The 17688-nt window shown below is 46.8% G+C and overlaps 1 protein-coding gene across 6 annotated transcripts in view; it reads left to right on the top strand.

The window, feature by feature from the left end:
• Positions 1-13618: 13618 nt before the first annotated feature.
• DLG3 (discs large MAGUK scaffold protein 3) overlaps positions 13619-17688 on the top strand; it is a gene marked incomplete at its 5' end in the record, with an annotated part of 52613 nt that continues 48543 nt past the window's right edge. For 3 of the 6 annotated variants that reach the window (XM_081125213.1, XM_081125211.1, XM_081125208.1), the window contains 3 exons: positions 13619-13975; positions 16957-17010; positions 17271-17321. In XM_081125213.1, the coding sequence (XP_080981339.1) occupies positions 13619-13975; positions 16957-17010; positions 17271-17321 (462 nt within the window). The remainder of the gene's footprint in view (positions 13976-16956; positions 17011-17270; positions 17322-17688) is intronic. The other 3 variants (XM_081125214.1, XM_081125212.1, XM_081125210.1) reach the window with 1 other exon arrangement.

Below are 17688 nucleotides of genomic sequence, written 5' to 3'. Positions count from 1 at the left end.
TTGGTTCATGGGTCAATGCTCAACCACTGTGCAACACCAGCTGGGCTACCTTGTAACTTAAGGGAAAGCCCACCATCAGACTCCTGGGCACAGCTCTCCACTAAATTTTCAGTGGTTTGGGGCTCTACCACAATGATGCTCCTGTTTTACTAGCTGAGAGTGAAGAAATGAGTCCCAAGTGGAAGGGTTATTGTGGCCTCAGCCTAGGACTGCCTAGACGTACTCCTGGGCCAGAATGCTAGGTTACTAGGAGAAAAAGGTATGGGTTTCTGGTCCTCAAAGGCCGTCATGAGGACAGGGTGTGCTGCATGGTGGTAACAGAGAGGGAGGGCACAGAGCCAGGAATTTGCTAGCCCCAAACCAGACACAGCACTAGGAAGCTGCCTAATTCTTTGTTTACCAACCTCCCATTCTTCTTTTTATTTTTTTCCCCTCTTACTGGGTTCTGTCCCTACTCACAGGGGTCAATAGACCTCAGAATCTCTCCCTACCCCATAGAGAAAACTAATTCAGGAAAGCTAGTGAGAAAATTGTCTCCACAAAGGTAGGAATGATTCTTTATATATTGCCATTCCTATGAGGCCTTATTATTTTAATGAGCTAAAGTAGGAGTTCCCTAATTTATACATTGGGAATGGTGGGGAAATACCTTACTGGACTAATCACTCAAATTATTCTCACCCACACCCAATTTGCTAGAATTCCTATTGACCAAGGATGCACACTCACAGTGATGCCCCCTACTTGCAAACCACAAACTTCTGCATTCAGCGACCCCAGACTCTGGCTCCCAGGTGAAACCAGATGGCTTTGGGGCAAAAGTGATTGTTTCTCCACATACAAAGACTGAGGTAACCCAATGAAGCTCTACTTTCAAGAATGAGCCCAGATTATCAGACAGCAGCAGGCTGCGCTGCCCCAACTCCATCAATTTACTAAGGGTGCCAGAGAGAAGGAAATGGGTTGAGAAATGGTATCTCTCCTCCTCCCAAATCCCTTCCCACATTCATCCATTGCCTCAGTCTGAGCAGCCTAGCAACCATAGTGCCTGCCAGGGCTGGGGGCTTCTTTTGACCTGTAGGGGGCTCCTGTCTTCCTGGGGCCTCAGGCTCTAGCAGTTGGGAGGAGGTTCCAAGTGTCAAAGCATTTCAGGATTGCCAACCCAGTTCAGTCTGAGTCTCAGGGAGCCTGTGGAGTGGGGAGAAGCTCACTATGAATCTCAAGGGATTTTACTCAGATTCATTAAAAATGAAAAGATGAGAGAGAAAGCCAGTCAATGCGGATGGGATGTGGAAAGAATAGTTTGACCCTCTCCATTCACTCCAGGCTTAGCAATGCTTGTTGCTCAATCAGATCAGTTCAGAGGGCCCAGGCCCCCCCCCCCACCACCACCACCATGCCACTTTGTCTATGTTGACAAACTGCTGAGCATATAAAAGACTTTAATCTCCTGGGTTGGCAGTCTAGCCTAGACTTGGTCATGAAGGAAGATATTCATTCATTTGTTCATTCAACAATAATAATTAACCCTAACCCACTGTATACCAGGTATTGTGTTGTGTTTTACATTTAGTCTTTACAAAAACCCTATAATTATTTCCATTTCACAGATAAAGAAACTGAAGCACAGGGAAGTAAAATAGCATCCAAGGTCACACAACTAGTGATTAAGTTGGGTCTGACAGCAACCACTGTGTGCCAGGGTCTAAGAATGTAGAAAACAAGGCACTTCTCTCTTTTCTCTACCTAATGAACACCTAGTCGCCCTCCAGGATAAAACTACAAATGTCATCTCCTTCATAAAACTTTTCTTACATCCTCTCCCCACAAGTAGAGTTGATAACTTGCTTTTCTACACACCCCTCTGTGACAGCACTTTTCAAAGGTATTGTAATAATCAGCTTCCATATTTCTATTTCTCTAACTTTGAGCACCTCGGCAGCAGGGCCTGTTTACTATTCATCTTCACTTGGTTGTCTGATAGGCACCTCAAAGTCAGCATATCCAAATCTGAACACCTGATCTTTTTCCCAAAAATGACCCCTCCTAAAACTGTCCTCATCTCAGTTGATGGCAATTTCATCTTTCCAGTTGCTCTGACCAAAAACCTTGGAGCCACACCACATGTCCAATTCATCAGCAAATCCTGTTGATTCTCCCTTCAAAATACATCCAGAATCCACTACTTCTCATCACCTCCAGTGCTACCATCATGATCCAAACCACCATCACCTGTTATCTAGATCACTGCAGTAGTCTCCTGGCTGGTCTCACTGTTTCCACCCTTGTCCACTATGGCCTGTTATCCACACAGAAACCAGAGCAATCCTGATAAACCCAAGTTGTATCATGTCAGTTCTCTGCACAAAATCCTCCAATGGCTCAACATCCCTTTAAGAGTAAAGCCAAAATCCTTGCAATGGCCTATATGCCCTATACAATCTGGTCCCCTACTAAATCTCTGATCTCAGCTCCTAGTACTCTCCCCCTCCCTCACTCTGTTCCAGCCTCTTGGTCCTCCTTGCTGTTCCTTGAACAAGCAGGTGCACTCCTTACCCAGGACCTTTGCACTGGCTGTTCCCTGACTAGGTTTACTTTTCTGCATGGCTCACTTCCTCACCTCCCTCAAGTCTTTGCTCAAATGTCACCTCAGTGAGGCTGACTTATATAAACATATTTAAGATTGCCTCTATTTTAATTTCCAGTGTATAGTAAATACAGAGCATAGAGGAATAAATGACACCATGAAGGGGAGAAAACAGACAAATCCAGAATGTAGGATATTCTACAAAACAACCAATTTGTAATCTTCAAAAAGGCAATGTCATTAATCAAAGGAAAAAAGAGTCCGGCTAGTGTGACTCAGCAGTTGAGCATCGACCTGTGATCCAGGAGATTGGGGTTTGATTCCCAGTTGGGGCACATGCCTGGGCTGTGGGCCCAATCCCCAGTCAGTGGTGTGCAGGAGGCAGCCGATCAATGACTCTCTCATCATTGATGTTTCTATCTCTCTCTCCCCCTTCCTCTCTCTGAAATCAAAAAAGACATATATTTTTTATTTTTTTTATTTTTAAAATTTATTTTATTTTATTTATTTTTTAAATTTTATTTTTGTTTAAAATATTGCAGATGTCCCTTTTTCTCCCCAATGACCCGTTCCACCTAGTCCTTTCCCCCTCCCCAGTCCCTCTCCCCACCATTGGCCGTGTCCTTGGGTTATGCATATATGCATATAAATTCTTTGGTTACTCTCTCTCTCCCCCTCCACCTACCCCCCTCCTCCATCCCTCTGACATTCATCAGTCTCATCTATGCTTCCATGTCATTGAATCTATTCTGTTCATCAGTTTATTAAGTTCTTTAGATTCCACGTATAAGCGAGACCATGTGATGTTTGTCTTTCGCTGCCTGGCTTATTTCACTTAGCATAATATTCTCCAGGTCCATCCATACTGTCCCAAAGGGTACGAGATTCTTCTTATTTACAGCTGCATAGTATTCCATGGTATAAATGTCCCACAGCTTTTTGATCCACTCATCTACTGATGGGCACTTGGGCTGTTTCCAGATCTTAGCTATTGTAAATCGTGCTGCTATGAACATCGGGGTACATATATTCTTTCTGATGAATGTTTCAGGATTCTTAGGATACATTCCTAGGAGTGGAATCACTGGGTCAAACGGCAGCTCCATTTCTAATTTTTTGAGGAACCTCCATACTGTTCTCCATAGTGGTTGCACCAGTCTGCATTCCCACCAGCAGTGTATTAGGGTTCCCCTTTCTCCAAAGGGGCTAATTTCCAAAGTGTACAAAGAACTCATAGTACTGAGCAAGAGGAAGACAAACAACCCAATTAAGAAATGGGCAAAGGACTTGAACAGACACTTCTCCAAGAGGACATACAGATGGCCAAGGGACACATGAGAAAATGCTCAACGTCGCTAATCATCAGAGAGATGCAAATTAAAACCACAATGAGGTATCACTTCACACCTGTCAGAATGGCTGCCATCAACAAATCAACAAATGACATATATTTTTTTAAAAAAAGAAAAAAGATAAGATGAGACTTCTAGTTTTGGGCCCAGCTAGAGTAGACACACTTCTCCCTATCTCTCCTCCTAAAACCTTGGACATTATATATGAAATGAACATAAGACTCTAAAAGAAAGAGAAAGGGGCAGACTGACTAGGAACTCCAGTGACCTGAACTCATGGTGGTGAGTTCCCTGGGTTTTCTTGTTGCCTCATATATCCCAGACTGGGTGCCAGAGAAGTGAGCAGCCTGGAAATGCCAGTGGTCACAGACCAAGAAAGGCCTCAATAAAAGCCTCTCTAGCTAAAAGACCAGGAAATGGGCAGCATAGCCAGACAGAAAACTCTTAGACAATAACTATTCTACTGCAACCAAACATTACAGAAAAAACTTCAGCCACTCTCACAACAGCAAAGGCCAAGTAGAAACCCAGAATTTCACTCTCATCAGGCTCCCCCATACGCTTTCTGGGGTGGTGCCAGAGAAGGCCCAGTAGGGAGCCTGGGCTTCCATCCCCACAAAGTACAAGGCTTCTCCTCCCCACCAGGTGGTGTCAGAGTGCCAGAGGAGGTCTAGTGGAGCACCAGGACTTTTGCCTCTGCCATATCCCTCCTTCCCTCCCCACTCCACTCCTCTACCACCCTCACCCCTACCTTAGTCGGTGGAAGCCCCCTGGAGATCAGGAAGGAGGCATTCCAACCCCTTCCAGACAGGTGTCAATGGAGAGCTGGAATTCCCAATCTTGCCCAACAGTAAGAAGGAGCCCCTGTTTGGAATACCAACTGATGCCAAGGGGGGAACTTGAACTTCTATGACTACCTGGCAACAATGTCAGAAGAAGCCTATCAAAAAACAAACATTTATATAAGTTTCAGAGTCTCATGACATAATATCCATAAATGTCTAGAATGCAAGAAAAAAATCACTTTATCATACCAGGAACCGGGAGACTCTCAACCTGAAAGAGAAATAATCAACGGATGGCAACACCAAGATGACAAAGAGCTTTAAATGATCTGACAAGGATTCTAAATTGGCCAACATAAACCAAAAAATGCTTCAATGAACAGTTACAAGCAAGGTTGAAACAAATGAAAAGGAAGTCTGAGCCAAGCCACTGAAAATTTCAGTGGATGGGCTCATCAGCAGGATGGAAGAGGACAGAGGAAAGAATCAGTGAACTTGAAAACAGAACATTAGAAATTACCAAATCTGAACAACAACAACAAAAAGAACAGGGCATCAGAGATGTGGGGCTATAACAAAAGACCTAACATTTGTGTTATTAGAGTCCCAGGAGAAGAGAAAGCAGCTGGGGCTGAAAAAGTTCTCAAGAAATAATGGCTGAAATTTTCCCAAATTCGGCAAAAGACATAAACCTACAGATTTAAGGAGCTGAAAAAAATCCCAAACTGAAAAATCCCATGCCAAGACACAATACAATCAAACATTTGAAAACAAGACAAAGAGAAAATCATTAAAGTAGTAAGTTACCTACAGGGGAAAACAATTCAAATGTCAGTGGATTTCTCTCCAGAAACCATGGAGGCCAGCAGGAAGTGGCACAACATATTTCAAGTGTTGAAAGAAAAGAACTGCCAACCTTGAATGCTATGTCTAGTGAATGTATCCTTCAGAAATGAGGAGGAAATCAAGATATCCTCAGACAAAGGAAAGCAAAGAGAATATGTCGTCAGCAGACCCACCCTAAAAATGATTAAAGGTAGTTCTGAAGACAGAAAGGAAATGATAAAAGAAGAAATCTTGGAACATCAGGAAGAAATAATAGAATAAGGAAAAGTGTAAGTACATAGACTTTCCTTCTCCTCTTGAGTTGTCTAATTTATGTTTGATGGTTGAAGCAATAAGTATAACATCATCTGATGTGGACTTCAATATATAGAGAGAAAATATTTAAGACAACCACACTATAAATGGGACAGGAGAAAGGGACTTAAAGGGAGGTTTCTATACTTCGCTCAACCTGATGAAATGATGATGCTACTAGATCTTTGTGGTGACAAATAGTTCTGTATCTTGATTGCAGTGGTTGTTACAGGAATCTCCACATTTGGTAAAATGCCATAGAATTATACACACATTGTACCAGTGTCAATTTCCTGGTTTTGATATTGTACTATAAATAAGCAAGATGTAATCCTTGAGAGAAGCTGGTTGAAGGGTACACAGGCCCTCTCTGTACTATCTATGTAACTTCCTTGCAAATCTATCATTATTTCAAAATAATGATGGTGGTTTTTTAAATCCTCACCAGAGGATATTTTTTCCATTGCTTTTCAGAGAGTGGAAGGGAGAGAGAGAGAGAAACATCAATGTGAGAGAGATACACCTATTGGTTGCCTCCCACACGCACCCCAACTGGGGCCACAGATCGAGCCTGCAACCGAGGTATGTGCCCTTGGCCAGAAATCTAACCTGGGGCTCTTCAGTTCGCAGGCCGACTCTCTAACCACTGAGCAAAACTGACTAGGGTAAAATAAGTTGTTGTTTTTTTAAAAAAAGATTGGGGCTGTTCTAGATTAAAAGTGGCTAAAGACACAAATGCAATGTGAGAACCTTGATTAGGTTTTAATGTTAAAAATATAAAAGGCAAGTGGGGGAAATTTGAATACAGAACTGGACATTAAGTGATATTAGATGATATGAAATATTGTTAATTTTCTTTGATGGCATAATAATATTATGGTTATGTAGGAGAAGGTCTTTATTCCTACAGTATGCCTCCAGGGATATTTAGAGGAGAAGTGAAGTGAAATCTGTAACTTACATTTGGATGGTTCAGAAAAAACTATAGGCAGATTCATAAAGCAAGTATCATAGGACATTACCAGTTGTTGACTCTGTGAGGAAGATATATAGGTGCTCATTGTACTATTTTTTTTCCATTGTACTATTTTTTCAACATTTCTTTTTTTTATTGAATTTATTGGGGTAACATTAGTTAATAAAATTATACAGTTTTCAGGTGTACAATTTTATAATACATCATCTGTATATTGTATTGCATTCACCGCCCCAAGTCAAGTCTCTTTCCATCACCATTTATCCCCCCTTTACCTTCTTCTACCCTTCCCTCTGGCAATCACCATACAGTTGTCTGTATCCATGAGTCTCTCTTTTTTTCTTTGCTTAAGCCCTTCACCCTTGTCACCCAGCCCCCAGCCCCCTCTCCTCTGACAGCTCTCAGTCTGTTCTTTGTATCCAAGAGTCTATCTCCACTTTTTTAGTTTATTTATTTTTTTAAAACTTTATCTTCATTGTTGAAAATATTAGATATCCCCCTTTTTCCCCCTCCTCCCCACTCCCTCCCCCTCCCCAGGCCTTTAGCACACTATTGCCTGTGTCATGGGTTATGTATATATGCATATAAGTTCTTTAGTTAATCTCTTCCCACCCCCCTCCCCCTTCTTTCTGAGATTCATCAGTCTGCTGCATGCTTTCACGTCTCTGGATCTATTTTGTTTGTCAGTTTCTGATCTCATACAAGTGAGATCATGTGATACTTAACTTTCTCTGACTGGCTTATTTTGCTTAGCATAATACTCTCCAGGTCCATCCATGCTGTCGCAAAAGGTAAGATTGCCTTCTCTTTTTACGGTACACTGTGTAAATGTACCACTGCTTTTTTATCCACTCATCTACTGATGGGCACTTGGGCTGCTTCCAGAGTGTGGCTATTGTAAATAATGCTGCAATGAACATAGGGGAGCATATATTCTTTTGAATTAGTGTTTCGGGTTTCTTTGGATATATTCCCAGAAGAGGAATTGCTGGGACATAAGGTAGTTCCCCTTTTAATTTTTTGAGGAAACTCCAGACTGTTTTCCACAGTGGCTTGACCATTCTGCTTTCCCACAAACAGTGCACTAAGGGTTCCTTTTTTTCCACATCCTTGCAGCACTTGTTTTTTGTTGATTTATTGATGGTAGCCATTCTCACAGGTATGAGGTGATGCCTCACTGTGGTTTTAATGTGCATCTCTTTGATGATTAGTGACCTTGAGCATTTTTTCATATGCCTCTTGGCCATCTGTATGTCCTCTTTGGAGAAGTGTCTATTCAGGGCTTTTTCCCATTTTAAAAATTGGATTATTTTTCTTCCATTTATTGAGTTTTATAAGTTCTTTATAAATTTTGGATATTAACCCCTTATCAGATGTATCATTGGCAAATATGTTCTCCCATTCAGTGGGTTGTCTCTTTATTTTTCAACATTTCTGTGTTTGCAAATTTTCATTTTTAAAAAAGTTGGAGAGGCTATGTGGAGGGTAGATAAAGAGATCAAAACAAATTTAGTAAAATGTTAAGAATCTAGGAGGCAATTTGGTGTTTACTCCCTGTACAATTCTTTTAATTTTTCTGTATGTTTAAAATTTTTCATATTAAGGGAGATTAAAGATGGTGGCAGACTGAGTGGAAGGTACACTGACACTCTCCCAGGACCAAACTGGAATTACAACTAAAATATAGAAAAACCATCCTGAATAATCAACTGCAACTGAAGACGAGCTGGAGAGCACCCTCATAACCAAGGAGGAAAAATGGAGACCCCATAGAGACTGGTAGGAAGTGTGGAGGTGTGAGAGGACTGACTGGGCTCCCACAGGTAGCAGCTCAAGGTCTGGAGGGATAGCTCAGCTGTGGGGGGTTCCCACTGAGGACTCTAGGGCCTAAACCCCAGTCTGGGCTTCCCAGCCAAGAGCACCAAAACTGAGAAAGGTGCTCACATAACATCTGGCTGTAAAAAGCAGCAGGATTTCTGTCCGCCAGGAAAAGATGGCTAGAACTGCAGGCACCCTCTTAAAGAGCCAATGCACAAAGTTGTGTGTGTAGCCACTCACCTTGGGCTCCATCAGAGGGAGAGCAGAGTGGACTGGAGCTGTGTGAGGAGAATCTAGGGTTGTGGGCTCTGGAGATAGAGATCAGAAGGCACCCATCTGGATTACTGTGCTGAATCATTCCTCCATACTGCAGAGGACATCTTTCTCAGGCAGACATTTTGCTGCTTTTACCTGAGGGAGGAAGCAATTGTCCCACCCTGCTGGAAAACCTCTCATCCTACCCAGAGGAGTTTCTACAGCCTGAGGCTCATTAAGAGAATCAGATTAATCAGCCTACAGCCAGAGGCGGACCTCAGAGTGCTTTGAGTCCTTGCCTGATCTGCTTCTGGGCCTGGGCCTTGGAAAAGCAGACTTTGGTGTGTATCTTGGTCCTGTCCAACTGCACCCAGCCCCAACAGAGGAGACCTCAAGTGATGGGTTGTTGATAGCTCCAAACAGGGTACTCAGGGCCAGTCAAAAACTGTGTCTGACATTGGCCTGCCCCAGAGACCCTCAAAAATGACTGAGAGTCCTAGAAGATCTACCTAATACATAGAAACAAACCCAAACAGGCAGCCAAAATGGGAAGACAAAATAACAAGCCTGAAATGAAGGAATAAGAGAAGTCTTCAGAAAAGAAGAGTTAAATGAAATAGAGATAAGCAATCTGTCAGATATAGAGTTCAGAATGCTGATTGTAAGGATGCTCAGCAGATATGGAAACTATAAAGGAAATTAAGAATGACAGCAGAAATAAAGAATACACTGGAAGGAATAAACAGCAGATTAGAGGAAGCTGAGGATTGGGTCAGCAAATTAGAAGACAGGGTGGAAAAAAATCACTCAATCAGAGATCCAGAAAGAAAAAACAATTAAAAAAACAGGAGGAGAGTTTAAGGGAGCTGTGGGACAACATGAACGTAACAATATTTGCATTATAGGAATACCAAAAGGAGAGGAAGAGAATAAGCAAGAGATAAAGAATTTGTTTGAAAAAATAATTGCAGAAAACTTCCCTAACCTGGTGAAGGGAAAAGGCACACAAGTTCAGGAGGCACAGAGAGTCCCAAGCGAGAAGAATCCAAAGAGACCCATTCCCAGACACACTGTAATTAAAATGCCAAGAATTCAAGACAGAGAGAGAATCTTAAAGGCAGCTAGAGAAAAGCAATCTGTTACCTTCAAAGGAGCCCCCGTAAGGCTGTCATCAGAAACTCTATAGGCCAGAAGAGAATGGCATGAAGTATTCAAGGTAATGCAAAACAAGGATCTGAAACCAAGACTACTCTATCCAGCAAGACCATCATTCAAGACAGATGGTGAGTCTGGCTGGGCATGGCTCAGTGGTTGAGCATCACCCTAGGATCCAGGAGATCGCAGTTTGATTCCTGGTCAGGGCACATGCCCAGGTTGTGGGCTCGATCCCCAGTTGAAAGGGTGCAGGAGGCAGCCAATCAATGACGACTCTCTTATCATTGATGTTTCAACTTTCTCTCTCCCTCTCCCTTCCTCTCTCTGAAATCAATAAAAATATATATTTTTAAAAACAGTAAAATAAAGAGCTTCCCAGACAAAAAAAAAAAAAAAAAGGCTAAAGACATTTATCACCACCAAACCATCATCGCAGGAAATGTTAAAGGAACTGCTGTAATTAGAAGTAGTAGAAATAGAGAGAGAAACATAGGCATAAAGAATTAAAATGGCAATAGATAAGTATCTATCAATAATAACCTTAAGAGTGAATGGATTAAATGCTCCAATAAAGATATAGGGTGGCTGAATGGATAAGAAAACATGACCCAAATATATATGCTGTCTACAAGACACCCACCTCAAAACAAAAGACCCACACAGGATGAGAGTGAAAAGATGGGAAAAAAAATTTCCATGGAAATGAAAAAACCCTGGGGTAGCAATATTAATATCAGATTAAATAGACATCAAAATGAAGACCATAACGAGAGACAAGAAAAGTTACTACATAATACTAAAGGGATCAATCCAATAAGAGGATATAAACCTGATAAACATATATGCACCCACTATAGGAGCACCTAAATTCATAAAAAAAACTTCTAGAGGACTTTAAGGGAGAGATTGACAGCAATACAGTCATACTAGGGAATTTTAACACCCCACTGACTTCACTGGATAGGTCTTCCACACAAAAAATCAACAAGGAAACAGTGACCCTAAATGACACCCTAGGTCAGATGGATTTAATTGACATTTACAGAACATTCCACACCAAAGCTACAGAATATACATTCTTCCCAGGTGCACATCAGTAGATGAGTGGATAAAAAAGCTGTGGTACATTTATACCATGGAATACTATGCAGCTTTAAAAAAGAAGGATGCCTTTCCCTTTGGGACAGCATGGAGAGAACTGGAGAGTATTATGCTTCGATAAATAAGCCAGTCAGAGAAAGATTGATTAATCAAAGAACTTGTATGTTTATAAACATAACCCATGGATACAGACATTGGTATGGGGAAGGCTTGGGGGTGGGTGGATGCGAGGTGGAGGGGATCAATGGGGGAAAAAGGGGGGATATCTGTAATACTTTCAACAATAAAGATAAAATAAATAATAATAAATAAAATTTTTCATATTAAAAATATGGGGGTATCCTGGCCAGTGTGGCTCAATTGGTTGAGCATCATCCCCTGCACCAGGAGGTCTCTGGTTCGATTCTTGCTCAGGGCACATGCAGGGGTTGTGGGCTCAATCCCCAGTGGGGGGCATGCAGGAGGCAGTGGATTGATGTTTCTCTGTCGTCAATGTTTCTTAAGCTCCCTCTCCCTTCCTCTCTCTGAAATCAATAAAAACATATTTTTAAAAAACACATTAGGGTAAAAAACTCTAAGAAAAATTATTATAACTCGGTATCCTCTCCTAGCACTCCCAATCTCCCTTTCTCTGCTCTACTTTTTTTTTTTTTTCCACAGCACTTATCATTCTATAGAGTATATAATTCATTTATTTATTCTGCTAATTTTTGTCTGTGTCCTCTCACTAGAATGTAAGCTCCCCAAGGACAGGGGTTTGTTGTGTTTTGTTTTGTTCCTTTTTCTGCTTTATCCTTAAATCCCAGAACAATGTCTGGCACATGGCAGGTGCCCAATGAATATTTTCTGAGTCAAAAATGAATTTCTGTATTCCTGGGTCCTAGGCCAATGTCTTGCACAGAGCTGGTGTGCAATGAATATCTGTTGAACTGGGATCTAAGTTCTGCAGAAGAACTTAGAATAGACCTGTTGTACTGTAGTAGTTCAGAGCAAGGATTCTGGAGGCAAATGGCTAGGTTTTGCATTCTCATTCTGTCACTTCCAACTGTGGTACCTACCTGTACCTCAGTTTCTCATTGGTGAAATTAAGATAATAATAACCTTGGTCAGGTTTTTGTTTGCATGTGAAACACTTAGGACTTTGTAAAGTTCTCAGTAATTGGTAGCTAATGATCCTACTTCCATTCCCCAGCAGGCTGAGCCAGGAGAGGCTACGGAGATTCCCAAGTTCTTCAGACACCCAAAATGTGTTCTCTTACTTCAGATCTCTTCTTGCTTTTCTTCCTGCCCTGGGCTCTCTCCTCTTGGCACCCTGAAGCTCTCTTTCCCCCATCATAAACATACGGAAGTTGGGTGGCGGACACGGGAGGAGTCTGTGGGCCAGGGACAAGAACTTAGAGCTTTCTTTTCCTCCTGTCCTAGGCTTAAATCCGTCGCTGGTAATGCAAACAGGTCAAGTGGAAGGTTGCTGGCGTTTCAGGGCCTAGAGGTTGAGAGAACAAGTCCTGAGGAGGAAGCACTGACAGGAAAGCCACCACATAAGCTGCTCTCTGCCCTGATCCCCTGTCAGGAGAGCACTTCCCCAGCATCACTTCAGTCCGTTCTGCTGCTGCAAGTCTTTACTCATGGTAAAGTGCAAGCCCGGGGACCCATTGAGCATCTTTCTGCAACTCCCTGTTGGGTGGGGTGGAGTGGGCAGAGGATGAGCTGAAATTTGGGATATGGGGGCACGAGACTGGGGGCTGAGCTCACACATGGCCCAAGTCCTCTGCCCTTGCCCTAGGGTTGGCGGTACCCCAGAAATCTGGGGAGCTGGGGCTGAGCCTGGGGACGCCACTGCCTGTTCCTTTAAGGAGCCGCTGTTTAGCATTCCTGCCGCCGCCGCCTCGGCCGCCGCCGCCGCCGCCGCCGCCGCCGCCGCTGCTGCCGCCGCCGCCGCCGCCGCCGCCGCCGCCGCCGCTGCCGCCGCCGCTGCCGCCGCCGCCGCCGCCGCCGCTGCTGCTGCTGCTGCTGCTGCTGCTGCTGCTGCTGCCTGACTCTGCACGCTGATTGGCTGGAATCAACTGAGAAGGGAGCCAGGGAGAGATGCTCTAGACTCCACTCAGATCCATCCTGGGGACCAGTGCAGGAGCGGTCCTCGCATCACCCAGCCTCTGCCCAGGCACCCACTTCTTCTTTGCCACTGGGCCTAGGCCCAGGAGCCACGACGGGCGACACGGAGCCGCCAGTGCTGGAGGGGGAGCCGTGGGTGCGGGGCAGCGTGGGGGCAGAGGCCCCGGGACGCCCGCCTGGCCCCAGGCCCCGCTCCGCCCGGGCACCCCCACGGGTGCCCCCCCCTTCCTGGTCCGAGCAGTGTGATTGTGCCCGGGAACCCGGCGGCGGTGGCGGCGGCGGTGGCGGCGTGGAAACCGGTGTTGGCTGGGGGGTCCGGGCCGGGGGGGGCAGTGCCATGCACAAGCACCAGCACTGCTGTAAGTGCCCCGAGTGCTACGAGGTGACCCGCCTGGCCGCCTTGCGGCGCCTAGAGCCTCCCAGCTACGGGGACTGGCAGGTACCCGACCCCTATGGGCCAGGTGGGGGAAATGGAGGCAGCACGGCGTATGGGGGATACAGCTCGCAGACCCTGCCTTCGCAGGCGGGGGCCACCCCCACCCCGCGCACCAAGGCCAAGCTCATCCCCACCGGCCGAGATGTGGGGCCAGTACCCCCTAAGCCAGTACCGGGCAAGAGCACCCCCAAACTCAACGGCAGTGGCCCCAATTGGTGGCCTGAGTGCACCTGTACCAACCGGGACTGGTATGAGCAGGTATGGACCAGTGGGGGTGGAGGGCGGTGGGGCAAGGGCGGGGGGTTGGGGGGGTTAGAGAGTGGGGGCTAAGAGGCCTGGGGTGCAGCAGGGGTTCCTGGGGCTCTAAGCCAGTGGACCCTAAGCCTTCATGTTGCAGCTGGGTCAGGAGAGGCAGTGGGGAATGTGTGCTTCACTGTGTGTGTCTGTTTGGGGGTCTCCATTTGGAGGGGGAAATTGGGAGGAGCTGTGTGTGTCAGGAGGTGAAGGTATGGCAGAGGGGCACATTTTCCTGTGTGGGGGAATTGGGTTTGTCTCAGTGCGGGGGTTCAGCAGTATCTCTGTGTCTGGCAGGGGCGGGAGGTTCTGCGGGGGCTGTGTGTGGTGTGTGTCTCCACTGGAGGGGAGGAGGGGGCATGGTGCTCTGCGTAGGGGGGACATGTGTGTGTGTGTATGTTGAGGTGTGTGGAGAAAGGCAATGGAGCTCCTGTGAATCTATGTAGAACCCATGTGCCCAGCTCGCTGAGCTTCATCCCTCGATGCCATGAGTCCCTCTCCGTCCCAGTCCCTTTGTGTGTGAATGTGCACATGGACGTGTGATAATGTCTCTCTGACCGTGGAGGTGTTTCTGTAGATGAGGCTGCAGGGATGGCTGTGTTTGCCCGTGTATGTGGCTACATGTATATGTGTGTGACCATGTGGCTGCAAGTGTGTGCACACACGTGTGTGTGTGTGTGTGTGTGTGTGTGTGGTATCCCTGGCAAGAGGCGCTTGACAGGCAAGGGAAGGGAGGGGGAGGAAGAGAGAAACACGTCCCAAGCAAGGCTGAGAGGATGCTGAGAAGGACTGACTCTTTTGTCCAAGCAGCTCTGAAGTGTGTGTGCGGAGGGGGGGGGGGCGGCTAAAGCAAGCTTCCTCGCTCCAGAACAGGCATGATGCCTGAAGCCAGGCACGAGGCAGCTGCCCTGGTGCAGGAACTGGCCCCAGTGGGGCATGCCCCCTTGGGTACCCCCAGATGTGGGAGAACTTGGCCCCCCAGGCCTGACTTGGCACAGCTTGGGAACCCCTGGGTGCCAGGCACAACTCCGGCTTTCACTCCCAGCCTAAACTGCTAGCTTAGAAAATGGAAGGAGCATCTGTGGGAGAAGCAGCAAAATGGAGGCTGGGCCGGCAGAGACAGGTCCCTGGTACACATGGCGGAGGGCCTGTCTGGTTATTCGGGCCTGCAGCCCCCAGGGTAGGGAGAGAGGAGGAGGTTTTGCTGTTGAGAGCAGGTGCTGACTGCCCCAAGCTAGTGACCATTCTGGCCACCTCTGGGGATAGGATGAGCTCTCATTCAGAAGCAAAGGTGGGGACTTCCTCGGGAGAGGAGTCCTCGGTTCTGGCCTTTTGCCTGTTCACACTTACTGTTTCCTGTGTCTCTTGCCTTCACCCCTTGCCTTCTCCAGCGAGTCCACTTCTCTCCTTTTCCTCTCTATCCAGGGGCCCTCCCCTTGCAAACATTCTCTTATGTACGTCCTGCTCAACTGGGAGATGGGTGACAGTTCCAAGGCTGGGACAGTTGGCCAAGATTTCTTTGCCGGGACTGATCCCTGGGTGGCTTCTGGCTTTGGGAACAGGGTCCTTGAAGGGGGCAGTGGGAGGGTGGAAGCCCGATCCTCTGGATCTCACTGGAGCTGTGCTTGAAGCATGGCTTATCACATGGTACCCCAGATGCATGCAAGAGCTGCACAGGTTTCCTTTTTCCCTGCATTTCTGTCGCATGGTACTCCAGGCAGCTGTGTTGGTTTGGGGACTCTGAAGAGCCATCAGTTTCTCCTGGGATCAGGGACCAGAGTGGGGCTGCAGCTGGAGTCCTCCCACCAACTCCTAGCTCTGTAAGGCATAAAGTCTTGGGGCTAGGCCCAGAAAAGGTGGAGGCATGACTAGCCATCCCTCTCCCCATCTCCTCCTCTCTGCTTCTCAAAGCCAAAGCTGTGTGGGGTGAATGTGGGAGGGAGAAACAGAACTGGGCATGTGGAGGAGCCCCAACCCTGGGCTCCCAGTTCCCTTCTTCAGAGGAGGAGACCAGCAGTAAGGCAAGAGGCAACACAGCCAGAGAAAGATGGGGAAGGAGTGCCAGGTTACCTGGGGAGACAGGCAAGAGGGCTTTTCCACTTAGGGGGATGATGAGAGTGGGAGCCAGAAAGCAGGTTCTACTTGTCTATCCAGAATCACATTTTCACTTGACAATGGTCACAAGGATGTCCTATTTGGGAGGCCACTTCTGTGGGCTGATCAGACCAACCCTGTGTTTCTGTCCCCTTCTCTTGTATCTCCTCCCATGGCTATTGCATGTTGAAGGCCATGGACTCTGCTGCCAGTTGGTCCCTGGTCATCAGCTTCTGCCTCAAGGGGAATTTTGTCCATTCTGCTCCTGTCCCACCCCTGGCTTTGCCTCAGACTCCCAGCCGGGTCCTACCCTGGCCCTTTCTGCTTGGAAACACAAAGGATTCAGGATTAAACACCCCTTGGTAGAAAATGGATTAGGACTTTAACTTCTTCTACCCATGTAGAACTGGGCTCCTGGGGACACAGAAAGAGATGTAGAATGAGGGTTCAAGAGGTACTCTGAAGGGGACAAGTTTCCTTTTTCCCATGAGCTCTGCTAGGGAAGGGTATGAGTGGCCAAAACATCAGTGGCCTTGGCAGCTTGCTTTAATCCAAAGGGCACCTGGAAATCCAGGTTCTAGCCCCTGCTCTGCCACTAACTCTCAGTGTGCCCTTAGGCACAACCTTTGTCCACTCTGGGCCTTAGTGTCACCGTCTGTCACATGAGGGAGGTTGGACAAGATGGTATCTGCTGTCTTTCTACCTCTCACATGGTGGGAGTCTGTGATCCCCACCATGGAGAGCTGTGGTTCAGAAGGCAAGCAGATCCCTGTCCGGGTCCTGGGGACCCCCGTGGATGCTAAGCATGGTGTGGTTTATCTGCCATGTTCCATTTCTGCCATCCCCCCCAGGCCAGAGCTGCACACCTCCTAGTGAAACACAAGGCCCCGGAGCCCAGCCTCTCCTTGAGTGCACCACTGGTTAGCTCAGTCCCAGACCATTGATCTGAGCTAAATGAGCAGCTGGGTTTGGCCTGATATGGCTGGAAGCAAGAGGAGGAATTGAACTCCTCAGGGTCAGCCTGTCCCCATCTGTGGCGGATACATGTCTGGGGTCCATTTGAGCTCTCCTATTCTGTGGGGAGTGGGGAGGAGCAGGTTGACCAGGGAGCATCTGGCTGGGATGGTACAGGAGGCACTTAGGGAACTGACTGTGTCTTCCCTAGGTAAATGGCAGCGATGGCATGTTCAAGTATGAGGAGATAGTGCTTGAGCGGGTGAGTCTGCCAGTTGGATGGGATGAAAGGGGAGGGGAGGGATTGAGCCAGGAGAGGGGAAGACCTTGAACCTCAGTCTTAAGACTCAGAGAGTGACCTGCATTGAGAAGATGGGGAAACAGCGACTCTCAGAGGCCGCATCACTGCATCAATCAATCAACTAACAAATATTAATTGACCTTGCTGAAGCCTGGGGAACTGGGGAGGGGGTGGCTTTGCTGAGGCCTCTAGGCCAAAGATGATCAGCACAGGCTGGGAAGCCACCTGGTTTCTGACAAATGTGCCCTGGTCTGCCTTGGCCCCTTCTGAGGCCTGGAGTACCTGTTCTGGGGGATAGGCGGAAGTGGGGGGGGGCAGGAATCCTCTC

The sequence above is a fragment of the Miniopterus schreibersii genome (genome assembly GCF_964146895.1).
Source record: "Miniopterus schreibersii genome assembly, chromosome: X".
Classification (NCBI taxonomy): Eukaryota; Metazoa; Chordata; class Mammalia; order Chiroptera; family Miniopteridae; genus Miniopterus; species Miniopterus schreibersii.
Note: the sequence above shows the minus strand (reverse complement) of the source record. Positions and strands in the feature narration are given on the sequence as shown.